This window comes from Pleuronectes platessa, chromosome 19 (genome assembly GCF_947347685.1).
Source record: "Pleuronectes platessa chromosome 19, fPlePla1.1, whole genome shotgun sequence".
Lineage (NCBI taxonomy): Eukaryota > Metazoa > Chordata > Actinopteri > Pleuronectiformes > Pleuronectidae > Pleuronectes > Pleuronectes platessa.
The window spans coordinates 15,557,673-15,585,392 of record NC_070644.1 but is presented as its reverse complement, the minus strand read 5'-3'; the positions used below and the strand labels follow the sequence as shown (position 1 = coordinate 15,585,392).

At 43.6% G+C, this 27,720-nt stretch overlaps 1 protein-coding gene across 1 annotated transcript; it reads right to left on the bottom strand.

Annotated features, from left to right (window-relative positions):
• Positions 1-7,677: 7,677 nt before the first annotated feature.
• rimbp2a (RIMS binding protein 2a) lies at positions 7,678-27,206 on the bottom strand. The gene is made up of 20 exons (XM_053411386.1): positions 27,102-27,206; positions 25,814-25,864; positions 23,477-23,681; positions 22,272-22,429; positions 22,100-22,179; positions 21,864-21,973; positions 19,313-20,125; positions 19,050-19,073; positions 17,855-18,006; positions 16,450-17,229; positions 16,111-16,266; positions 15,599-15,745; positions 13,517-13,622; positions 13,056-13,184; positions 11,571-11,734; positions 11,198-11,366; positions 11,014-11,114; positions 10,572-10,643; positions 9,970-10,134; positions 7,678-7,908 (listed from the first exon to the last, which is right to left on the bottom strand). The coding sequence occupies exons 1-20, from the start codon at positions 27,201-27,203 to the stop codon at positions 7,678-7,680; spliced, it is 3,915 nt and encodes a 1,304-aa protein (XP_053267361.1). The 5' UTR covers positions 27,204-27,206.
• Between the last annotated feature and the right edge of the window lie 514 nt (positions 27,207-27,720).

Below are 27,720 nucleotides of genomic sequence, written 5' to 3'. Positions count from 1 at the left end.
TTTCCAGAATTGCACTTTTTTAAAAACGATTTCATATCAGGACTCAATGGCAGGAACAGTAGAATCTGCACATGGATTCTTTGCTGCAGCTGAAAATGAGTTTGAATGTGTTTTTAAATCTGGATTAAACATCAAAACATGATAATATGGATGGTTCATGCTTGAAGTTATAGGAGCATCATATACACCAAAGTAAATAACAAGCAAGAGTGGTTAAAATACATTAAATATACTGAATATATAAAAATTGGTGCTGTTCAGAGGAAAGCTACATATATATATATATATATATATATATATATATATATATATGAATATGAACAAACCAGGAGAGATTATACCAGAGGAAGCTTTTACCTGTAGGTTGACCTCCAGCTGATCTGAGACCAGCCTGTGATGAGTCAGTGCAGCCCGTCCTGGGGTCAGCGTATGATTAGTGGATCCATTAACTTTTACTGACACTAATCCAGCTCAGTGATGGATGTTGAATTACAGCAGCGTTCCACTTTAATCATTCCTCAATACTTCTTATCCCTCCCCTTCAGACTGATGTTGATAAAATTAACTCCAATCAATCAATCAAACAAGGATCAGATCAACACGAATAGATTGGAAAATAATAACAACGGAAAAAGTAGTTGAAGAAGCCCCAAGTCAACTGGAGCTATAAGCATTCATGAGGCTCTGTGAATGGAAATCATTGCAAACGGCTTCTGTATTCTCTACTTTGATCTCTGGGGAGTGCTGGAGTCCGGTCTCCGAACATAAAGCTGTCATTACACCTGTGTAATAACACTTGGCGCTACAGGCAGCCGAGGGGCAGTCGGTCTTTTCAGCGCTGGAGATGCTGGAGCTCTGAGGGCTCTGCAGCCGACCCTGTGCCCTGTGGACGTCTCCATGCAGCCCAAGATGAATCACCGAGGCGAGGCCCGGCGCCCTGGCAGCCTCCCATCGCTGACTTCAGCCAACATTCTTCAGCTGATGACAAATGAACGCCCTTCTTAGAGCGTGGCTGCCATAAACATCAGTTTTCCACCTCTGCAGGATGCCTGGATTGAGCTAGCACTTAGGTGGTATCTGCTCCCACAGACACTCTGCCCTCAGAGAATGGACAGGTACGAGGCTCGCCTCCAACCGCGCTGCAGGAGAAGCATTAACGCTGCTGCGGATGGATGGATGGACACAGGTGAACTTTTCAGCCCGATCTCGCTTTTCTGTCGAACATTTCTCTCATCTGAGCTGAAAAAAGGATTTATATGTCGAACCTTCTGTGCCCAGCTCCAGGTCATATCCCATCACCGGGTCATGTTTCACTGCTGATGTTGTCATGGAGGTTTTTAAAGGTTGAATAGGTTGCATAATAGACATTGGATGCATCAGGCATGAGACGTTATTTTGATTTTATTCAGGCAAAGCCGGACCACCAACCAGGAAAAGCTGCCAACGGCCCCAGGGTCAGACAACCAGAGGGGCCCCAAAGGCCGGAGGCTCATTGTGCTGCCATTAGTGTGTGGTGAATTCATTAATCGCACATTTGTTTGGTAATTACGCATTCAACACTTAACGATATGATAAAATGATGTTGGCTGTGAAAGCATTCATATTTGCCCCAGGGTCCTCTAGCCAGTTAATACGGCCATGCATGTATGCTATGAGGGATATATTCCCATGCAAAGCTCTATCTCTACCGTACCCCCCCCCCCACCCACCCTCCCACCCCCTGATTATCCTTACCACACACCTCTCCGCGAACTTAGTGAAGTTTGAGGCTCCCAGACTTCAGAGGAAATCCGCAGCTCAGCACGTGACAAAAGGTCTCCGAGTGAATCAAAGTCCAAATTAAAATGTTTCACCTGGGAGAGCCCCGCTGTGATTTCAGGAGGAGGGGGGGTCAAACGAACGCAGAGAGTTTAACTGAGGTTTTCTTGAAATATTCAGGGAGGCCAGCAGAGGACGGATGACTCCCCCCCACCACCCCACCCCACACCCCCTGGTGGCGTGGCAGACAGGACGAAGAGCGAGTGATGGAGAGGTTACAACTGGCGAGAATTTTAAACATCCGTCGGCCCTCGAGGGACTCCAGAGACTTACAGCTCAATAAAGATCTGTGGGATAGTAAGGGCAAGTCAGGGCAGGAGAGCAGGGGGTGGATAGGGGGGGGAGAAGAGATGAAGGACAGGAAAAAGAGGAGAATATAGGGCAAATGTATTAGAAGCACCAAACAAAGACTCATTGATTTACAAGTGCAATCTCCTCTGTTGCTTTGACTGCCTGAGAACAGAGAGGGTGTTACAGCATCGCCCTGCAGAGTTTCCTCCTCTGCTCCTCAGTCCTGGAGCTTCTCCTCCTGCTGGAGTGTCATCATTAGAATGAAACAAAGCACATTCAGGCTGTGAGAGAGACGAGGAGGAGGAGGAGGAGGAGGAGGAGGAGGAGGAGGAGGAGGAGGAGGAGGAGAGTTCAGCCGTCTGGTTTTTGTATGTTCCTCTTGACACTTTGTGAGATGTACAGGTTTGTCAGTGAAGATGTGATTCTCCTCAGCACAGTCACATCTCGCACTGTCACCGGCCAACTGAGAAGCCCTGCTGCCCCCCTGAGGAGACACGGGTAACAGCAGGAAGTTGTTGAACATGAGCCAGCATGTGACTGATATGTCAACAGCTGGAGGAAAATGAAATGTTGAGATTATTTTTGGGCTGATGTTTGATTGTCATTTCTTTGATAATAATAGTAATTTATTAATTATATAGATATAGATATATATATACATGTTATACACTGCAGTGTCTATAAACTGTACAAACACTAATATGTGTCACGAGTGTTGAACAAATACAGAGGTTAGAATAAATACCAAGAGGGAAGAGAAGTGATCCTAGCAATAAAGTAATATAAAGTAATATATTCACAAAGAATTAACAACCTTCACTTCTCTCAGGGACGTAGCAGGAGACATAGCAGTGTTTCTTGTGATTCTTTATTTTTATTCCAGTGCCTTTTTATATATTTCTTCTCTCGTCTTCCTCATTCTGAATCGTCTGCTGCTGTAACAAGTGAATTTCCCCGGTGTGTGGATCAATAAAGCTTTTATCTTGTCTTGTATGTTTGCACAAACAAACAGGCTCCAGGATCTGTTTCTGTGGCTTTAACACTCGTCTCTGTAGGGGGATTACAAACAAGTACTAACCTGAAGTAATGCATCACAAATCACTGGTAAATAATTGAAGGTGTGGATCTCAAACTTTGAAACGTCAGAGAAACAGAGAGCCACACATCAGACTTCAAATTTCATTTCACTGCACTTTCCTCTTGTTGTTTTGAAATCATGACTAATAAATAAATCTGAGCCGGTGATTAATTCTGACAAACAGAGGATGTCCTGATAAGTCACCTGTGACCTGGCAGGTATTCATGCTGTGTATCATTACGCCAACGTGTGTTGACCTCTTACTGACGCCTCTCAAAGCCTCGGGCCTCACATTCAGAGTTCCACTGAGCGTTATGAGCAGTAATTACCAGCAAATCCACAGAGAAACAGCTGGAATACATTTGACTGACCCCATTAGGACACAGGCTGCTATTGAAAAGCTTTCTGCCGATGAGAGCCGCAAATAGACGGTGGTGCCTCCCTCTTCGTTTATTAAAAACAAGTTGGACGAGTGGTTTTGTGCGGTGCAGCCACAAAAAATAAACCCGTGAGGTGTCTGATGTTGATCCTCAAACACAAACCCAGGTTCACTGAGGAAGAATCTGCACGAGGAGCTCGGCTCCATCATTTCAGACACTCCAGTGTCCACATATATATAACGTCCCTGACATCATAAATAAAACATTAAATGCATTTATTTAAATATTAAGCCCCCAGTAATTTGTGCGACAGCGTGATAATGGAAGATAAAGAGCCGGATGGTCATCAGTCAACGCAGGAAATAAAAAACGTGACGGGAAATTTAGTTTAAATCTCTTTCCCCTCTGCAGCCAGACTTCAAATAAACTTTTATGAATTAATTATATAACCTTGAAAGATGGTTATTATAATCTGACACCAGGTCTGTGCATGTCAGGAGTCTTCACTGTTTGAAGCTGAAACTCATCCCAGCAGAAAAAGTGTGACTGCAGATTTAGATTTTGCTCGATGACACATAGATAACAGCTGGAGTTAAGTGAAGGATCATCTGTGTTTTTGAATTATATAATTATATTTAATCATGGATGGGCTGGTGACACTGTTTGTTTACTCACCTCTGGGAAATGTGCAATAAGTTATGTATACATAAACTTGTACAGTATAGACTTGTGCCCTCTGATGTACACAGTATTGTATTTGATCTGTTTTCTATATTGACGTCTTTTATTTTGTACCCGACTATCGCCCAATGTCGACTGTGATTGGCTCCAGCCCTCTGTGACATCTAGAGGTATAGATCATGGATGGATGGATGGATGGATAGATTAATAGATGGATGGATAGATATGTGACTGGTTAGATGGGGTCAGAATCACAAAGGGTCACTCCACCAAGGAGGTCATGTTTTCACCTCTGTGTGTTTGGTTTTATTTGTGTGATTGTGAATAAGATTATACAAAAACAACTGACCCGATTACCATGAAAATTACTGGTAGGAAGTGGTATGAGTCAGGAAAGAACCCTTTCAAATTTGGTTCCAATCAAGTCATTTCTTGTTACTTTTTTTAACATTGCGAGATAGGGCCGTGTTCAACATTTTCACCGTTTTCCCGGGGAATCATTTATGGAACTGGATGAAAACATCAGCAACATTTAAGGGTCTGATATCTATGAGTGTATGAAATCTGGTGCTTCTCTGAATGTGTGTCCAAGAAGCTCTAAACACGAGCTGCACCCGTCAGCGGAAACAAACTGAAGAGTCACGACGACAAGAAATGAGCATCAACAAAGACTTTTCTAAAAAATATCAAATTTAATTTGGTTATAAAAGTCGTTGGCTATTTTTTTCACATGCACACCCACACATAATTAATCACCATAAATACTGTCCATTGATTTCTCTTTTTTCTGTTCCTTTTTTTAAAACTTTGATTCACAAAGCAAGCACATACGGTGGACCGATACATCTGATTTCAAAAGGACACTATGGAGAGAACGCTTGCCGTCTGTCACAAGGAGAGGAGATCTCAGTGCACTGAAATAAAAGGCTGCCGTCAAATCAAGTAGAAACATTTAGAAATCACCTACAAATGGACCCGAGTACAAAAAGAGCTACGGTGTCGAGACACTCCACCCGGTCACGTGTGAATGATCGGGTTCTGGGACGTGACGTTGTCTCAACTGCAAGAAGAGACGGGAACGAGAAACTATACAGAAACAGCTTTGGAACCATTAGAATGGATGTAAACCTAATGCCGGTGGAACTTTACCTTCATTGCATTTCATCAATTCATATAGTATCAGTAAATCATTTCACATGATCAACCTCGGGGCTGACTCATTCTTCAAGTGCAACGTGACATCAAGGAAAGCAAGAGATTGACAGGATGGACTTTTTAAAACTGAACATAGATCATTTTTAAATCATCAAGGTTATCCCTCTCATCGGTAATCCATTACTTTCAGTCACCAGCACAGAACACACAATGCTGGTTCAGTATGCGGACTCCATGTCTCAGTTCATATTTAAAACACTTGTCCCAATAATCTGTCACGAGCCGGAGAGGTAAGTAAGTTGTGTTTTGGCTACTTGAAAAAATACATTTGAATTTTGTGCTGTATGTGACCAGTAGAGATCAGATTTTCATTTCTCATTATAATTTTCTGAATAACATCATTCAATGTTATTAAAAAAAGTAAATATGACAAAAATATGACACTTTTGTCACACGGGGGCTTCCATAGGATATATGAATAACTGTCTAAGCTGCGGGTTATCGATTGGAACTGCAGCGGAAAAGAAAAAGGTTCAATTTGAGATTCTTACTAAAGCAGGGGACATGTGTGTTTAATAAAGGGTGTTAACTAAAAAGGAACTAGAGGTTTTTTAAATACTTAAAATATTTAAATTAAAAGGTGAAATGCTGAAAGTCAATGTGTCTTCATTCAGATTCAGGTTCTGTATTTTCCCTCAACGCCGACACTGACAGTAAATTAAAGGAGAAACTGATAAACGACAGGGGATGTGAGGATATCACATTGTTTCTGCTGATCCGGCCACATTTGCTGCTGCAGAGCTTTTAGTGGCGTTATGCAAATATAAGAGTTTTTTTTTTTGGAGACTCGATTGAATGTGTAAAACATTCAGTGAGTCATCAAACTAAATGGAGCAGCAGCAGGAGGACGCAGACTTTCAGCAAACTGTTAAATCATCTAATAAAGTAGAGGTTGTGTTGTGGATGATTCTGTAGCATGTTGAATTTGTATGATATAGACCTTATGTACTTCAGTCGTGTACAGGATGAGTGTTGAATACATTTCTCTCCCGGGACCTTTAGAGCTTGTGGATTTGAGTTGTGGTTTCACCGAGAGGCTTTGACGTCGGCCCTCTGAAGCAAAGACATGATGGAGATGGAGGCAGCAGCACATCACTACATCACAGGACCAGTAACGACATGGTCTGTCCCTCAGGGGGAACAAAAAGTGAACAAGAAACATGAGGGGTGCAAAAAAACATGAAGGCATCTCGCACACACACACACACACACACACACACACGCTCACACATCTCACCAGTCGTCACACAAAAACACCCACCTTTGTGCAATAGGAAGACAGACACACAATTTTGTCTTGAACTAGGCGTTTCATGACAGTTTGACAGCGAAAACACGTCTTAATTATTTCATCAAGAAAAAAAAAGAAAGTAAAAGAGACAAAGCACAAGCGAACCCGTCGTAAAAACACAACCCCCCCCCCCCCCCAAAAAAAAAAGAAAAGTGACGTGAATCAGCCTTGTGATCAGACGAGGGATGTCACATTGTTTTCATAAAGGCCACTGACACAGCTGAGCTCGCCTGGTGGTTCTGACGTTAATGCCCCGTTGCCGCTCAACTTCTTCTCCTCTTTCAATCCCCCCCCCCCCCCCCATCGCAGAAAAAAACATCTCTCTGCTGCATCACGAGTGGAAGTCCTCCTCCCTCCACACCTATGCTACCACCTCTCTGTGATATTGCACTGAATAAAGCCTTTTTTTTTTTTTTTGTTTAGCAGCCAGCATCGCTTTCGCAGAATGCCTCAGGAACAGTGTGGTCTACACGAGGAGCAAGGTGCCTTGTGGTGACGTGAATACTCCAAGAAAATGTTCATCTCTTTTTATGTTAAAGTTCTGGCTGAGAAAAAAAGCTCGTCGGAAACGTGGCTTTTGTGTTCACAGCTACCCTGCATGAAATAAATCGTTTCTTTGAATGAACGGTGAAGAAAAGAGAGAAATACGTGTCATGAAAATCCTAGTTTTTTTTTTTCAGTTTTTTTCTTCTGGATTTTAAAATACATCACAGTAATATGTTGTGTCTGCAGGTGACCCCCTCTCTTTGATTTTGGCACTGCACTGTACATCATTTAGTGGATCAACATGAATAATTGTATCACTGGTTATATTTGAATAGACAGGCTCACTCAGTCTGCATCCTCTCTGTTGATTGTATGGATGCAATATACAGAGCCTGGCGTGTCTGCACATATTCGACATATATGCTTTGCTTTTTTTCTTATTTCACAGGGGAAAGTCTCTTCAGAAGTTTCTTCCCCTTGGAGAGTAGTCCTTTCTTCTTCTTGTTGGCCAGGTCCTGAGGGTCCCGGGGATCCATCGGGACGTGGGGGGCCCTCATGGGACTGAGGGGCCTCATGGTGCCCGGCAGGAGAGGCCGGACGATCGGGGACGGCGCTCGGACGGGCGCGGCGTCCGAGTTGTTGGCCGTGTCGGAGGTTTCTGTGGTGACCTGGGGAGAGAGGCGATGGGGGAGGTGTGGAGGCAGGGGGGGGGCAGCGTATTACAAGAGAACTGACACTGTCACACGGCCTGTGGTCGGTCTGGGGGGAAGGGGTGGGGTTCAACCACCAAATCAAAGGCAAGAACTACTTTGGGGAAATACATTTTGAATCATAAAAATACTTAATATTTGTCAAAGTTGCAGCAGATTCAGTTTGGGAGCTGCTTTTAGGGATGAATCAGATCCACAGAATCAGGTTAAATTACTAATGACACATTTTAAACAGCATTTAAACGACTAACTAGTGATAATCGACCTGTTCATTTGACAGTAGAGATAAACGTCATGTCTTCACACACACACACCCACACACACAAACACACTCACACACAGTACATGTATGCAGAGGAAACACACTGAGCAGGAAGCCACCAAATGCCGGAGTTAGCACACCACAGAGCTGGGGGGGGGGGGGGGGGGGGGGTCCACCATCAGCGAACATACAGTACGATCATATACAGAACAACACCCAGGGAGACAACTGTAGATACCAGGCTTCTCCTCCAATGCAGCAGCACGATGCACCTTGCGACACTTTAATGAAGATTGTTGTTTCCTCCACCAAGGAGTGGACTGTTAACAGGACAACAAAGAACTGGTGTGAATAATGATGGATCTTGGGGATTGATATCTAGGAGTGCAAGTCTGAAGTGCAGATCCAAATAGAAATTCAGAGTTTCATTTCAAGAGGGGGTCGTGTTGGGCCTTGGCGGAGCTGTGAACTCTACGCCCTTCTGCTTTGTATTATATCATGAGGTCTGAGTGTGGATCACATCAACAATGTGTCATAAATATCAAACCTTTCAAAGTCTAAATTATGCTTTTCAGGGCTGTCGGAGATGAGAGAATTTTTTTTTTTTATTTGTCTCAATTAATTGTGTAAATTTCCATATGTACCTGATCAAACACCAGAGGTAAATAACTTCCTGACTCGATTTGACTGTTACCATGAAAGCAAAGCCTTGAGGAAACTTGTGTTTTCCATTACGGCAGCGTGTTAAAAGCCTCTCCTGTGACCGGCTGTGTGCATTGGAGCCGCGAGTTTGGTATCTCAAGTTGCCGACTTACTGTACGAGGCAGACAGAGCCACTTATGGTGTGAAATGAACAATCTTCTTCTGTTTGTTTTGTTTTGTTTTGCCAAGCGGGTGAGGAAAAACAAAAAAACGAAATCAGACGTGGCAGCATCGTCACCGTCGGGTAGAAAGAAAACACCACCATGAAAACTGAAAACAACACCGACACACACGAACACAGAGCAGGAAAAAAAGAAGGTTTTTTAATATCCAATTTCTTCTTTTATTGTTTATTGTAACAATACAGTATGGACGTCTCAGTGCTGCGGTTAGTTCTGTCTCTTGAGCGCAGAGCAAACATGGCGTATCCACTGTCAACATGGCTGAAAAATAGATCTGATGTGTGTGCAATATACATAAAGAAACAAAGCCTCTTTAAGGAAATACAGCAGTCGAGCCAAGAAAGGTAATATAAAATGTATCAAGTTTGAAAAAGGCATGCTTCTCCTCTCTGGTTTAACTTTTCTTCTTCCGTGTCATTGGGTAGCAATTGTGTAAATAAAGCACTTCTTTTTTATTATACACAATAACCACAATGTTTTTGTGTTTCAGTGCAAAGAGGTACCAAATTACGCTGTGTGAGGACTGAGCTGAGCCTTTTTCAAGTCCTCCTCCACCAGTGCTGCATGCATAAGTCACCCACAGAGCTCCCACAGTCTATCCTCTCTCTGTCCATTGTCAGGCTTTGCTTCTTCCTTTCTCTCAGAAAGGTGTCAACACAGGATTTTTGTCCCCTTTTCAAAAGGGTGAGAGGGGAGGAGGGCGGGGGAGCTGTTAGTTTGTACAGAGTCACCACTGTCACCACATGGAAAAAACACACACAATGAACAGCACACAGACGGCAAAGTGGAGGAAGCGAGAGACGGAAATCAAGAGAGAGGACGGAGGATGGATGAACACAGGGCCTAGCGCTGAGAGCGGCGATGATGATGTACCCGTTTGCCCTCGGGGACGGCGGCAGCAGAGTTGGCGGGCGGCCGGTTGGCAGGCTCCTCCTGGGGGTAGTGGGACGGAGTATCGGTCAGATACACCTCCACGTCATCAGGCACTTCTTCCAGGAAGTTAGAGGGAACCAGACCACGATGGCCGTTCATCTCACCCTGTGGAAGGAAACGAGAAGAGGAGGAAACGTGGTTGATGTTAGTTCAGTTTCCAAATATTCTACGGTTTTGACACTGTTGATATTCTCCTCCTTCAATAATATACTCCACAAGAAAAAGAGCTGTGCATCAGACGCAGAATTACACATTTTGTGACATGTGCTCATTTGCTCTCTTGATGAGGATATGTGTAGTTAGCTTAGGCTGGAGCAAACACTGGAAACAGGAGGCACAAACAAACAGCACCTGGCTCCGTCTAAAGGGAAATAATAATTCTCCTGTCAACACCTCCAAAGATTTAACTCTGTATATTTGTTTGTCTAATACGATTTAAAGAGATTAAGCCACAACTTGTCGTCTGTGCAGTTCAGTTTTTTGTACAAATCATTAAGATATTAAGTGTTTTAATGGGAGAAGCAAACATGGAGGCTGCTCACGTGATAGAACCCGTCTTCATCGATGTCGGCAAACACAGCGATGATGTCACCAGCACAGAAGGTCAGCTCAGCCTATCAGGAGACAAAGAGACGAGTTTACAACATACAGACTTCAACCTTGACTTTACTTTTAATTGTTCTTGTGGAACGTTTGTTGCATCGACAGGTGTTTGTGTCTCATAATCTGATTCTAACGTTTGGTTTGACTTTAATCATTCGTGTTTATCTATGAAGCAACGTAAGCTTTTTAACCTTGAGTTTAAAAAGGTAGTGTGAAATAAAAATTGTATTTTACTTAATCTTTACCCAACATTGCACTAGTTTGAAACAAAATCCTCAAACAAACATGAGGCATTAATCATAAAGTTTTAGCGTCTAGAAAAGGTTTAGAAGACAGAAAACATGGAGGTATTAGTTAGTGTCTGGTGTTCAGCAGCGATACCTCGGTATCAACGTTGGGGGAGCTCTCTCGGGGGTCGTAGTCATACAGAGCCACCATCCTCCTCGAGGCCTGATCTCGACGGAGGCCTCTCCTGTTCTGCTCTGGAAGCGGTAATAGAATGTTAACCAGAGGTGTTTCGACAACATGTAATTCTTCTATAATTGTGTGTAAGAGTGTGTTATACCTATTCTGTCCACAGGGGTGCTGAGTGGCAGGAAACCCTGTTTGATGAGCTGGTCCATGGTCTCCTCGTCCTCCGCTCGTATCTCTGACACCATGTTACAGGGGATCAGCCCCATCCTGCCCCTCACTTCTCCTCTGTAGAAGCCGTCTGTGTCTTTATCGCCATACACCTGGACAGAGAGAGAGAGAGAGAGATGTTTAGAGCTCCAGCTATAAAACACATACTGTACTTTTATTATAGTATTAAGTCTCCTTTTTACTTAAATGGTATCGATAAAGATTCAGCACTCAAACTTCCACTAGTCTAGACACATCTTAAAAGACAAAGAGGAGGAGAAAACGATCAGGAATGGAGAAAGTCTTTAAACCCCCACCCGAATGATCAGCCCCTCTTTGAAGGGCAGCTCCTCGTCAGCTGCGTCAGGGTTCGGTGACATGGAGAGAGGATCGTAGTCAAAGAGGGCCACAAAGATCCGGAACGTCTCCTCAGTCTCGGACTCGTCATAGTACGTGGGCGAGCGGCGATCCCTGTATCCTTCTTTAAAACACGAAAGACAAAGAACAAATGAAGAAAAAAAGATATTGCATCACTCGACAGGGCAGCCGACAGGAAACAGCTGCTTTGTAGGAGACTGATTTTTTTATAGATTTTTTTTTTTTTTTGTCTCCTGTGAAATGCGCCTGTGTTTGTGCTGTGCAGCAGATTTCAGGGCTCAGCAACACAACTCAGGTGACCGTGTACATCTCTAGTAAATAACTTTAATACATAAATCTACACGTTTACACAGTGATGTAGCTTAGCCATGCTTCAATCAAAGGAAATCAAGGAGAGGCGGATTTCCCCCTCTTTTTTAAATCTTATTGATTTGATCATGTAGTGTTGCATGACAGATTTGATTTCCTTGTCCAGTCATATTTGTGCCTGTAAGCATGCAGGAAGAAATCTGTGCTCAGTCAGCTACTTAAATCATTTACTACACATGCACCCGCTAACACAAACTCTACACGTGTCTAACACCTTCTTCATATTTGGATATGCAGTGAGGGACAAATGAGGAGCAAGACAAAAACGTGGTGCAATGCAGAGAAGTGACTCAGGGACATGACAACATCAGCAACACACAGGACTAACGTGCATTCTACAAAAAAAGCCTAAAAATAAATAACAGATCATTTAGTGAAAGTTAAAGTATCTCTCCACACATTGCCAGCAGTTATGGCAGCAGATCTAAAGCAGAAATGAAAGAGGTGTTGTGGAGAAATGTAGGTGCTAGCAAAGTGTAATACTGTGGAGCTGATGATGATGTGAAAAGCATCACATCTAAGTCAACCTACACAAGGTTTGGTAGCTGGACTGTTGTTCTATGTGTTGGAAGGAAAACTGCATTTCAAGCAGCTGGTATTTCAAACTCAAATGTCCAACAAACATCTGAAGAAACAAAAAAGCAGTGACAGTGGAGTCATTCTTTAATGTCGACCTTCTCTTCAGGATTTCATGCACAAACGCTCCCGTGATAAGTGTAGTGGGTGTGTTTGTACCACTAAGGGAAGGGGTATATGGCAGGCATCAGTTCAGTGCAGTGAGTGATGCATTCACTGAGCAGTCCATCAATCATTTATCATCTGCAACTGTGGAAACATTCATCCTGGACCCCTGCCATGGATTGCCAGTGGGTCCACCATTTCAGTGCAGTGCAGTCATGCTGTTCAACTGGAAGCATAATAATCACTATTATTATTTGAGACAGAGAAACAGGCATCTTGCAAGTGTCCACAGCTACTGTTTGCCAGTTGCCAGTCGGTGGTGGCCTTTCTGTTGCCATGCTGTGGTGGTTAAAAACAGGACTGCAGGCACATACCATGGGGAGACCTGGTGCCGCCCATGTGCCTGCGGGATGAACATGTCCTGTGGCGAGCTACTTTGCCATAGTAAACATCCTCGGTGATGGGGGAGAGGTTTCCCTCACTGTTATTCTCAGAGGTTACCTCTACGGGAAAACACCAATTAAAGGGTGATGGGGTTACAACGCAAAGCACAACCTCCCAAAAGGTCAACTGCAGATTCATGTTGTCACCTAACAACTAGAAATGCACACAGGAAAGCAACTGTACATCATAATATTCACTGCAACATCTAGCTTATGTTCAGGTAGTGAAGGGCATGAGCATGGTTCATACACACAGAGGTGATCTGGAGACACAGAGAAGCTCATGAAGGCTTTAACAGAGAAACAAACTAACTATGTCACACACACACACAACTAGAATTATGTCAAAATCTGCCCTTCAATTCTCTCCTCAACCACCTTCCCATACTGACCAATGGAAGGGACCATTAGAGGTCGTCTCTGAGGTTGGGGGCCGCCCTGATGGTGAACTCGTCTCCCCGCCTCCCGGTTGTGACCGCCCCCACCCGGGGTGTTGTTCTGAAATGCACATAAACACAGGAAATATTCACAAACATTAGATATTTAACGAGTTTGCTCACAGACACGTGGACAAACTTGCAAAAAAAGTATGTGACCAAAAAAAAAAACGAAAAGAAAAAACAACAACTTACATTTATTACAAATTGCATGTAAACAAAGTCATGCAGCACTCACAGACAGGCACACTGGAACACAGACGTATAGACACACACTCCAACACGCACAAGCCCACAGGAAATGTTCACAATCTAAAACCAAGCAAAGACTAATTACATCGTGAATAAATATGTAAAAGCCTGTTACGAAAACTCCATCGTGACCCTAAACTGCTCCAACTCCTGACTCTCTCTCTCTCTCTTTGACAACCTGAACACACTCAAACCCTGTAAATCACCTTTTCTCTCCATGATGCTGAAAACTTCAATCACAATCTTTTCAGACACAGACCATCTCTCACTGTTTCTCTCCATGATGCCTCGACATGAAAGGTTTTTACCAGACACCGCCACGACCTCTGGCTACCTCCCATCCTACTCATAGCCTGCACCGTACAAACAGGCTGCTACACAACTTGTATAATCTCAAAATCTGTGTAGAGAAAGTTGCATCTGATAATAGAGGGAATCTTAAGCACAATGGCATAATGAAATAGCAAGATTTGCCCACTAATATCCAGAGTGGATAATCAAACTTTGACACTGCTGCTCCAGTTTCTCCTCACTGGTGTGGTAATTTAATTCATGCTGCTGCAAGAAGAAAAATAAGCTTCTGTATCCGTGTCTCCTTTGGTGTAGTTTCTGCAGTGAACCAACATCTGCTCCATCAACTCGGCAGCGAATAACCTCGTGAAAGGGATGGAGGCTGCACCTTTAAACCCAGTCAGTGTTTCTCTGTAGTTCTGCACCATTCAAAACAACCGTCCCTCTTTTCATGAAAGGGTCAGATCCGCTGTCTCTGCCTCGCTCATCCGTGGGCTGACGCTTTCAAACCCATTTTTTCTGCCCTCTCTCTTTTTATGTAACTCTGAATTAAACTCAGCACACACACCAACAACACATATCAAATGCAAGTTGAGGCAGCAGACTCAGTTGAAGTAACTGTGCCTGTGGCTTTCACTGAAGAATAATAAATTTGGGTGGTTATGACTCTTGGGTAGGGCTGGGCAATTAATCCAAAATGTATAGAAAGCGACATTTATAACCTCTAACCGACCCAATTTTGCTTGTGTCGGTTTATTCAGTTTCACTTTCCCCCAAGTGTGTATTCACGAACTGTCGGGTGTCCGCTATGTTCCCTATCACCCTGCTGCCCATTCTACCTCCTCACTCCCCGCTGACCTGCACTCACAATTAAGACCAACACCAATAAGTAGTTATTAAGACACGTCGGCTACAGGAGTTTGAGTTTATTTTGTGTTTGTTTGATTCTCTAAAGTTTAGGAGAGACAAAAAAAACTTTTGCCTGCACGCCGGTTCTAACACAACACCAGACATAACGTGACGCGCACAGCCAGGACGTCAGGGTTAAAACGACCAGAGCGATCCGGATTCATGACCCAACCTAATTGATTAATAAATAAATAATTGTGATCGTCGAGTTTGTGTTGAAGCGCGACAGGGACGAGCAGACACACACGCAGGACTGCAGACAGGGGAGAAGTTCCTACCGTAGATTGTGACGCAGCGCAGGGTTTTTAACTTCATCTTTGCAGGAGGAAGCAACGCCCAGTTCATCCAGGAAGATAAATATGAATCCAGCAGGTGTTTATAAAGATCAGTTCTACGCGTGACTGATTAGAAAAAGAGCAGTGAAGCAGAGTCGCTTGTTGAGTGATGCGCCCCATTGGGGGTGGGGGTTGTAAACTAATCGTTAATCGTAATTGAGGTAAAAGTTTGAAATAATCGGGATATTGATTTGAGGTCATATCGCCCAGCCCTACTCTTTGGTTTTAGAATAAGTGCAAAGAACTGCACCTTGGGTGTGTTGTGCGAGTTGCGTCGACGTCCCTCTTCCAGCTGCATCTCAGAGTACAGCTCCTCCTCCTCCTCTTCCAGGATGTCAGACAGGTCAGAGCCCCGGCTGCTTTCGCTGTGATATTCTTCATTGTGACTATAGTTAGGCTTTTGGTAGGCACACACACAAACATACACACACACACACACGCACACACACACACACACACACACACACCCGCACACACACAAACAAACAAACAAACACACAGACACAATCGTTTAAATTCACATACATACATAGCATGCGTGCACACATCAAACATACATGGATGGGCAAACACACGCATGACTGCAGACATGGGAACAGGAGTGCGTGCATGCAACCACCCGGACATGCATGCACACACACACACACACACACGTCCAAACATACACACACACACACTTAGGAGGTTTTCCATCGTAAAACACATATGAGGTGAAGCTGGAAAAAAGAGCAAAGGATTTGTCACTTATCGTGTTGATCTTACCGGCCTCCCCAGCTCAGAGCCCCTGAGGAACTCATCCACAGAGGGTCCTCTCCGACGGCCGCGCGCAAACCCTTCCTCGTCCTCCTCTTCCTCATCAGAGTGATGCTGGTAAAATGATTGACCCTGCTCTCCGTACCTAACTGGCCTTCTGTCGCCCTGAAAGTGATATATAAGTGTATGAGTAACAGGCAGTCACAGTGGTACATGGTTATTGTATTTTTGCAGTTTGCTCATGCTAACTTTATCTTGTTGTGCGTTTCTTTTTCTTCATTGCATGCATCATTAGGAATCAGGTATCTATAATATTGTGTGATTGGATTGAGTACGTCCATTGCAGACCTTGCCACTTTCCGCTGCTACCCTCTGTGCTGCTTCCCGGGCGATGGCTTTGGCCACGGTGTCTGGGATGAGCGTGCCTCGGGGCTGCGGGAGAATCCTCTGAGGGGAGGGGGAGCGTGGATTACCCTGGGGAGGGGCCTCGAGGGTGTGGCCTTGCATGGGCACAGGAGGCTGGGACGAAGGCGAGCGTGGGGGGTCCCAACCAGGCTGGCCAGGTGGAACACCTCCTCCATGGTGGGCAGCATGCTCTTTGGCATCCAGGTCTCTGGCACTTACTGGTCTCTGAGGTACAGGGTGGGGTTGGTGGTGGGGCAACAGAGGCAGTTGGTGCTGGGGCCTGGGACCTTGGTGGGGCGGGCGCGGCTGAAGATGTAGGGGCTGCGGCTGAGGATGTGGGAGCCGGAGCTGGGGTTGCGGAGGTCCACCTGGATGAGGAAGTCTTGGATGGGGTTGAGGGTGCTGGGCATGAGGTGGGAGTGGTTGTCCGTGTGCCTGGGGTGGAGCAGGAAGCTGGGGCGTGGGGTGAGGGAGGTGAGGGGACTGGAGGTGGGGTTGTACATGGTGGTGGGGAGGGGGGCCTGCGTGGGGGTGCATTGGCGGGGGCAGGGGGATCGGAGGTAGAGGCACAAGCAGGTTGTTTGGAATGACGGCGACGTGGGAGTCCTGGGATTCTCCCTGTACTGACAGCGTCTTGACGATGACTTCTCTGGCCTCCAGGCACTGAATCCTCGTCAGCTCCACAGTGACATAGTCTGCCATCGGGAACAACACCTCAGCTACCTGGATTCAAACAACGAATAATTATTAATATAAGTAGAATTGTAAAAACAACTACACAAAAACAGTAGAAAGACATCAGAACTGACATTTTCTATCAAATAATTCCAGAAATATCTGTCTTTTAATCCTACAAACAAAAGAGAGCAGCCCAGAAACAGCTGAGTCTCCAGGTATCGTGTGTTCATTCTCTTCAGCAGTCACCAGAGGGCGTGAGAGAACTTTCCAACACATTCACAGGTCCAACATTGTGAAACTTGCACTGATATCGAATTACAAGTAGGTGGCACTGCTGTGTCCGCTGAGGGCAGGGATGATTTAATGCTACACTCAGCGACAGAGGCTGTTAGCCCCACCATCTGTGATGTATATTCACACTTCTACTGGATTACACATGATTAGACAATTGAAAGAGTGTTGTACATACCACACATGTGTACTATATATAAGATGTTGAAAATTGGGCCCCATATGCTTGTGTATCGACACATCGCTATCCCTGTTACTCAACATGATGCAGCACAAAGTCTCCAGCTTTCCCTCTAATCATGAGACAGGCCTTGAATCCACCATTGTTCATTATACCTTCCTTCAACAGCCGGAGCTACAACAAGGTAGGGTAACTCACCCTCTGTCCTTTAGTGCACACTGCGTATCCGATGACATTTGCCCCATTCGACGTGCCTGTGGGAGAGAGGATGGGAGGCTTCCAGCAGACCTGGAGGACCCCCGGAGCCTGCCCACAGAGCACCCGCACATCATGGGGAGGCTGAGGAGGGCCTGGGAGGTGAGAGAAGCGGTACAGGGGGAAACATTAATAATGTACGGTTTTAATATCACTAGCATACAAACAAGAGCAGAGGGTGTGAAGCATTCCTCAAATGCACAAATGGGCACTGTCACAACCATGCACAGAAATGCCCCCATAACAGAGAGGGAGGTTCAGGAAACAACGAACTGGGTGTATTTATAATTGAACCTGCATTTTTATTTTCTACTTTGCACAGATTCACAGTCCATGCAGATAAAATAAAATGGCCGTGCTAATGGAAGTCATTCACAAGACGCCGCGATTGTAAAATGTCATTCAAGTACATGATGACTTATTGTGGGTCAGCGCGAATGTGTCATTAATTTACCAAACATTTCCCTTTAGGCTGGTGCTACACCATAACTACCCACTACAGTTTATTATAGGATCAAAATAAAGGTAAAATGAAAAATACAAGCTTCTCCACAGAGAAACACTGCTGCCTCAGCATGCAGGACACAATCCAGAGAGATTAACTAAAGCCCAATCTCTGTCTTCCACTCTCCTGGATGGCTGGATTGAACATGCACTGCTGCATTCAAGCAGAAGCAAATGCACACTGATACAAAATGGTCATTTCTATGCGAGCAGTGGATGGGCACTGCTTTTTATAGAACTGGTTCTTGTAGGCTAGGCCACAGGCTGAGGAAATGACTCACCGGTATGATAACTAATCATATCTTGTGATGCAGGGGCTGTTCTCTAATTAGTTATGTGATCTGTGCAGTAAGTGATCTGGGCCAAACTGCATTTGAATGTTAAATAATAAAGTGTTTTATTACATATATACGAATGAGTGCATTGTGTGTAAATGAAAAGTTTTTCAATCTCAGAACCATAACTAAATGCAATTTTGCCCACATTCCAATAAAACTAATTTTGAAAAATAGGTAATTATCTGTTTCACTCTCTTCCAGAAGTATCATAGCAATAATTTAATCTCAGTAGAGACAGATCATTTAGTGTTAAGTCGTATGGGAAACCCAGCCCAGCGTTGATGTTTCATTCTGACCTGTTCTGCAATATGGTGTTGGACCTAGACAAAATACAATACACAACAATGGCATGGTAAGGCAATGCGTTTCTTATACTCTAAGATTGATATTACTAAGGCATCATGTTACATATTAGAACTGACATTACATTAAACTGATTGCAAACAGAGTAGTAGCAGTAACTCATCTTCATCTGTCCCACACACAGAGCACAACAGCAGAATCACAACCATGTGTGTACCCTGGATAGTGTGTGTGTGTAGAGATGAGCCTTGCTGACCTGCAGCCTGAGTGCAGAACTCCACACCAGCTTCTTTCCTCTCCCTCTGCTCCAGCGGCAGTTGCCATGGCACCTGGTGCGGCTGTGCCAGCACGGTGACTTTGTACACCGTCAGGGGCTTCAGGTGGAGGAAGCGGAGTCTGTACCTCCCTGGTTTTACCGCCGCGTGCTCCGTCCCGTCCAAGAACACCGTGTGGCCGTAGTTGCTGTTGCTGGGAAGCCAGGAGAGCTCGGCGGTGTCGCGCTGGATGTCGTCCACCCGCAGACCACACGGCGCCACGACCACGTTGGCTCCCACCAGCAACGTGCACCGCAGCTCGTCTGACAAGCCCCGGTCGGTGGCGCACTGCACAGTCACCCGATGGACGCAACCGTCCAGGTCGAGCTTCTCCAGCAGAGACTTGGTCCGGCCACCGTACTGAACGCTGGCACGATGTTCCCCGTCTACTAACACGTTGTAGCCAGAGATGTTCCCCCAGCCCAAAGGCACGAGTGGAGGCTCCCAGGCCACGATGACGCTCCGTGCCAGCTGCTTGATCAAAGTTATCTTTCGGGGATAAGGCACAACATCTTCAGCCAGGTCCTCGGGGTCAAATGGCCCCCCTGTCCCATTGCTACAGGGAACCAAGGCATTGGATGAGCCCAGGAGGCCATCCTGTGAGGCACCTCCATCTACTCCCATCAAGGCCAGGGGTCCAGTATGGTCCAGTGGGCCCAGGTTATCCCCTCCTTCCCCAGAGAGTTTTTCCTTGTCCTGGACGAACTCCACGAAGTTGGAGGGGACAAGTCCACGCTGGCCATCCAGCAGCTCCCCTGTGACACAGAAAATTAATTTAAAAACTTAGGTTTGTGCCTTACTCTTCAGATCCCTGAAAACAGCAACCTTTAACAACCATCTCTGGTATTAAAGTGCCTCTGTGGATCCTCCTACAAATATAAGCCTCACTTACATTAGCCTCACTAATGCGTCCTTACAAGACAAACACAAAAGGAAAGCAGTAACATGAATACACAGTCGTCAGTGAGGTATCGTCCTTGTAAGGTGGGAATGAGTCAGAGAGTGAGAGATGTGAGTTATGTAAATATACAATATGTACTACTCGTTCTCTGATGCTTGTTTTATACTCTCTCCAGTAAACACAGAAGCGAGGAAATGTTTATAGATCTTGAACTCTGATTTTAAATATTTCCAGGAACAACCCTGAGCTTGTCGATGCTCTGGTCGATGCAGGAAAAAAACGTCTCCAGGCCAGTGAGGCCTTATGATGTGTGTGTTGTTTGTGTGTGCGGATGATTAAGCTGAGCCCCGCTGGATTAGTCATCAAGCTAAAAGGGACTGAGGTCCCATCTTGACAACAGCTTGGTCTGAGGCCTATGTCTCCCTCCTGCACTGTTAATACAAGGCTCCTCCACGATGCCATGCAATCTCACCGCCGACAGCTAATGACTCACTGCAGCTGAGTACTACTGCGTCTGTGGCGGGCCGCTGCAGGATTTCTAGCCAGGGGGATTAGGATTGCCACTGATGGAGAAGCCTTCATAATTCTAAAGAGATTATACAAGAGATTCACTACAACCATCACTTGTGAAAAGTGTGCAGGAGTTTTTCTCAGCATCACTAGAGTTTACTTTTAAAATAAATACAGTGGTGGGAAAACTACTTTTTCTAAAAATGATAAACTATATTTTAGTAGCTAATTTTACAACAGGCTTCACAAGAGCAATACAATGAAATACAATTAAAACAATTTATGATTAAGATACGTAATAATAACATTTAGTACACTGATACAATGTTCAACGATTTCCTGATATCGCATCTTTGATATGAGAGTGTTGCAGCACACTGTCAAGTGTGCATGGGTTGTTCTGGAATTGTGTTTATTGCAACATGCGAGACAAAGAGGACACAAGATGAAAATAGACAGCAGTTTATGTGATGGTCATATAGAGACAGGGAAAGATGACCAATGCTGCAGCTGTCAATCAACGTATCGTGAGCAGCCTTTGTGTTTACAATGTTGTCTGCAGATAATCTCATTCTGAAGATGTTATATTGTAATGTCACATACATACAGTACAATGTCAACAGGATAGTCACAGGAAATTTAAATGTCAAGGACGGTTTGTAATACATGACACTACACGTACACAACAGCTACACCTTTTATATAATGTAAAGCTAACGTGGTCATTTTTAAAGGATTTAGACGCCACTTAGAATATTGTAAATATATCTAATTCCCTGGGGGACAAACTGAACCGACACACGGTCTTATTGTGAGATAATTAAAACATGATGATGCTTAAGCTTTTTGTGACTGTCAGGTTTCTCAGCTACTGACTCAGGGAAAATAACAGAACTTGAAAAGCAGCAAAAGAGGCCTCCTGCTGTTTTGTTATCTTTCATCTGAATACAGATTTTTTTCTTTTTACATTTGTCATTTAAGTACCTGCTTAAGAATAACCTCCTTTGGTTACGATTACTTTTGCCATGTTATCCCCTCCTCCTCCTTTAAGACGACTTGTGTTCGCCTGTTGTGTTTCTCACCTTGGTAGAAGCCGTCATCATCCGTGTTTCCATACACGTAGAGATACTTTCCAGACACAAGGGGGAGCTCTGCTTCGGGATGCTCGTTTGGTCCATCGTAAGGGTTATAACTGAAAGGAAGAATGTTCAGGTTTGACTTTTAGTTTTCATAACAGCAGCTTTTCTCCTACATTTGTAAGAATCTAAAATTAATAAATAAACCATAAATAAGAAACAGATTCATGTGACTTATTCACCTGTAGCGGGCAGTGCAAAGGCGGACCTGGCCTGTGTAGCGAGGCTTGGACCTGGGGGATGGGGTGGCCTCATCCTCCATCTATAGATTGATAACAGAATCAAAGATATTGATAGCTCAACTATTAACGATTATTCATTTAAATTTAGTAATGTGGTGTCATTCAGAACCACCTCTGATGGGGTCAGCTGTCGAGGGCTGCGGGGACGGTCCGTCGTCACGGTGCTAAATTTGACAGCCCGCAGTTCTGGTCGTGCTTTGTCTCCAGTCTCTGTTGTGCAGGTTAAGAACTGGGAGATCAGTCGTGGTGTGTGTGTCGCGTTCTCATCGCCTGGAGGACATTGATTTCCATAGCAAATAAAGAGAAACTGTCATTCCTTCTGCACCCATTTGCTGCTCATTGCACAGCTATTGATCTCCTGTTGAAATGAGTGTACAGCAAACACTCTCCGTGGCAAAGCCTCTTCCATCCCCATCAACACATCTGCAATGCATTTGTCCTTAAATACCACTGACGCCCTCTTTGGGAAAACACGCACAACACAGAAAAAGGAAATATAATACAGAAAACTGCAGTGTAAGAGAGCAAATGGCTGATTTCCTTGAGGAAATTGAGTCAACAACATGGATCCACTGCATCTCTGGGTTCTTGTGGCTTGCGTGTGAGTAATATTATGCATTAGCACAAAAGCATCAGCAAGTTTTGAGTGAAGGGAAAGATAAAACAGGATTTCCAGCACTTCAAAGACCTGTAGTCTGCGGCAGACTGTATAAATCTACATCGCTGATATGGTCGTATCTGCTGCCTCTGCAGGTTACACTGTGTGTCGCGAGAATACTAATGTGTTAAACCACATTCATGTCATACATCAGGCCTGTGATCAATTAGGGCAGATATTGATCATGAATAAGCATTAATGGTGTCCACCCCTGGTCAGGAGTAAGCTGATCCAACGGCTACATCGAGGGATTAGACTCATTTCATTCTGACCATAAAGCCTTTTGATCACATGTAACTCAGTTGATGCTTTTATCCAGTTTGTCTACAGTGCATATCATTTTAAGAATGAGTGGACCCCACTCAGAATGAACCGTTAGTACCAAGTTGTACTGTTAACATTTCTTTACGATTAAACAGAGAGCAAAGATACCAGCGAGTGTAGATAGAAGTCATTAGTAGACCATAATAATCACGACCGTTGATGAATATAATTAAAACAATGTAAAAACAACAATTAACTTGCTAGAACATCAAAGTGGATTACATAAACACAGTGCAGGACTCCAGGGCGCCAAATATCCGCAGGGGTTGGTTGCGGCTACACCCCCTCAAAAGATAAGTGGTATAGACGATGTATTGATGGCACAACTGACCCACCTGTCTCTCGTTGGCCTTCAAATCCAACAATGACCCGTGGAAGTTTCCTGTTTGGAGAGACGAGGAACTGGGACGTGGAGGTGGGATTAATCTTCAGGATGTCCACGGAGTCTGATTGCAAACTGAAATTCAGCAGCTCTTTGGACAGCTGGTGGAAGTGCTCACTCTGTGACCTGCATTTCTGCTCCAGGTCATGAACCTTGACCTTTGACGGACGATGACGAGAGCAGAAAGGAGACGGTAATGGCCGAGAGGAGGGAGTGGAGGAAAAAAAGAAAAAGGAGAGATAAATGTAAGAATACGTCCTCCATCAATCAATCAAATTACAGTTGTATAGCCCATATTCACAAATCACAATTTGTCCCATAGGGCTTTAACAAGGTGAGACACCCTCTGCCCTTAACCGTTTTAACAGGGGAAAAGAAAACGTGATAAACCTCACTGGATCCAAATGTGAGGGATCCTTTTCCCTGGAAGAACATAAGTGCCATAGATGCCGTGTGTACTTTGACACTCAAAGCGTACTTCATCAAATGTAAACCCTCTGAAGAAGAGGCAGCATTTTATCTGTTAATGCTGATCGAACACCCAATTAGAAAAAGCTCCCTAAAGAGACATTTCCAAGCTTATGATAGCATATTATAGTGAAAACACTGCAGCTAATGAACGTGTGGCATCATCTGCTGCAGCTGCTGATATATAACACAGATAACAAAGCCTGAGCAACATGTCAAGAGGATTATTAAACCCACAATATAGAAATTAAAGACATCATATTACTGATGCATCAGAGGAAAATGTATGGGTGTGTAGCCGGTACTGGGGATAGAGAAATGTAGGATGAATTCAGTTTACGTATATAAGGATCTCACTTTGCACAAAAAAAGTCACTGAAGACTTCACACAGGAAACGAGGGAGATGAAACTAACCAGGGAATAAAATAAATACCTGAAACATTCTGTCCTTATTGTTCTGTTTAGATAAAAAAAGAAAAGAATAAAGTAAAGAAATACGAAAAAACGACAACAAAATCAAAATAAAGACCAAACCACAATAAATTATTTCATAACTGATGCAAAGAAGGAAAAAGTAATGCAGAACAACAAAATATTAATATGATAAATATAATTGTAACAAATACTAGTGAAAAATATTTCATATTATATCAATATTTGTTTTGCTTGCTCCCAAAACACCAATTGACAGAAGAATGGGGTTTTACAGAAAACAGAATATGGAGGTTTGTTTGACCCTTCACAGAGTGGAGCCGTTTTTTAACCTGGTTAGTTTTTACCCATTACCCAGAAACTGGCCTGTGGTATAGTTCCTATAAATTGAGTCAATTGTTTAGTCCTAAGACAAATAACTAATATACAGTGGAGTTTCCATTTCACCGACCAAAAGCGGGCTGCTTCCTCTTTTAAATCGTATATTCCAGTGCTTAAGTTGGATAATAACGTGACCTCAGTTTGAACCACACTCACAAGAGTCTGCACACTATTGTCATGACAAAAGGATTTAGAGTGAAATGAGAAAAACAATTTGAAGTAGATGAACCAGCGACGAGCATCTTAAAGACGGTGATGAAACACAGTAGCGCAGGGATTTTGATCATGGGGAAATTTATAAATTCATTCAAGGTCGGCCTGGATGCAGGATTAATTGGATGTTTGAGTCTGATAAAGTTAAACAACAGAGGAATCCTAGAGGAAATCTGTTTTAAATATGCTTATATAAAACAAAAAGTTCAGTTATATAATTGAATTTACTCCGCCTTCAAACATAAAATTAGATCCTCAAGCCATTGGTGTTGACAAGCAAATTTATTCAAGTTGTAGCTGGGCCCTACAAAAAAATGTGCATTAAATGACAAGAGGTGGTTTGGAGTATTAAATTACCTACATGGCATTACAGGATATTATGAGCCAGGAATTATGGCACACAACCTGTTTTAGGGCAAGAGGCGAACATCCGAACAATGACTATGTTTAAATAGTTTACTTTAAACCTTATTCTGAATAACAAATCAGAAATCAGGTCTCCAGGGCCTCATTTTATTCGACATTGTAAAAATGATACGCATACAAGTGTGTATAGCCTCACAGCTGCTTGTATGGCTCGTGTAATATACAAGCTGACTTTTGGTAGATTAATTTCTTCTGGAAGTGTTTATAATTTTCCTCATATAGCTAAACACGCACATGTGCAGGTATATTAGGCCGTGTACATCTCCTTGTTAACATCCTGTATTCAACATCAGGCTAACACTGTTTTCTTTCATCCAAGCTTTATTTATAAAGCGTGACACTGATCTGTGTTTGTTGATGTGACTGTACCTCTAACAGGTGAACTGCATCCTCATGCTGTTGGTCAGATTGCACCCGAGCCTGCAGGGAACACACAGAAACACACAGTGACAGCTGACACTGTGATCGCGGTGCACGAGGTAGAACAGGCAGCACACAGCTGACACACTGTCAAACACAGAACTCTGGTGGAAGCTCACTTGTTGATCAGAGCAGCGAATCCCACTCCTGACGGCACAGCGCGGATTAACACTCGCAAATTAAGTTTAGGGTACCTAAGTGTCAGAGTGGGATCTGGAGAAGGAAGTAAAAGATCTAAAACATTGAAAACATCCCTCAGGCTCTTTATGGGCGCTTTCATATGATGTTTTTAGATTATTATTCATAAATCTGAACAAAAATCATTGCAAAGAGAACAATAAGCAGGTTAACGCAGACAACTGGCAATTCTCACAGATTTCTGAGGAAATAGTCACAATTAAGATCTTTGATATATCAAAGTCTGAGTGATCTACTCCAGTAAGTATCGTAAGGATATTTAAATCAGCAATTAGAAGAATGAGAATTTGTATGGGCTTTTTGGAAAACTTGTGTTTTTATAGTTTTAAAGCAATAAACAGTAAATAAATAAGGACAAATAACAAATTTAACAACGAATAACATAGGTTTAAAGATGTCTCAGTGATTCCTCCTCAAGATGATTGAGTCTACATAAGATGTGAGGGAGTAAATATGTCTAAATCTTAAATCCAGCAAGCGCTTAGTGAATTCAACAATCTATCTGGGCCAGACTTGTTATAAAAGCAAATAATTTAACATCCCCAGTATTTGAACTGCTTCAAAAAAGTATCAAACGCACTTGAAACTTAAAATATCACCAGGGAGAGCTAGACTTCATTTGACTACTTTCTAAGCAAAGTAAAAAAAAAAAAACACTAAAGAAACATATATCCCAGTTTTAAAAAAGGTACCACAGAGAATACAACACCGAGAAGAAAGTAATGTCGCTGAAAAAAAATGCTCCCAACAACTAGAAAGGCTGTTTTTTTTATCAAAGAGCAGCTGAAGCTGCACTTCTGACAAACTCTGCAGATTTCTGGACAGGTTTCTGAGGTCTTCATATTTCCTGATACAGTAGCAGTGATTCAGTGACAGTGATTCAGCACAAACTGGCTCCTGACACATCAGTAACTGAATGAGGAGCAGCCACAGCTCTTATCAGAAAAGTAATGACCCTGGAGCATTATATCAAACTTATGAATAATTAAGCTCTGAATTACCACTTCTCTATCTTTGCATTTATTCATAAAAGCCATACCGTTTGCAGTTGATTGATCTCCTTCTGCTTGGTGTGAAGGGCCACCAAGGCTCGCTCATGCTCTATCTGCAGCTGCTGCTTCAGCTCGACAGCCTCGTGCATATGCTGAGGAGAAACACAAAGAGGGAGGCAGAGGGACAAAATGTGGTTATGATGAAGGATGTTGATTCTTGACAGTTTCCCGTAAGAATTACCCAACCGCAGTCTTTCTCCATTGAGGCTGACGGATACAATACAGCCAGACCTTGAGAGTCTCAACAATTATCAGAATATTGCTGTTGCTATCGCAGGCACTGGGAGGAGGATGTATTCTGCAGACACTGAACTCTGTCTACTTGAATTTCCACTCGCTGCAGGTAATTCTACACTCTGATCTGACAAACAAAATGCATAGGTTGTGGAATTAGGATTGTCACGATATGGCGAAAGCAATCATGTGGTTGCATCAGCTTTCCATCCATCCATTATCCATACCACTTATCACATGAGGGTCGCAGTGAGAGCTGAAGCCGATCCCAAGAGGCGGGGTACACCCTGGACAGTTTGAGCAAACACACAGAGACAATCAACTGTTCACACTCACGTTCACACCTATAAATAATTTTGACTTAACCCCAAT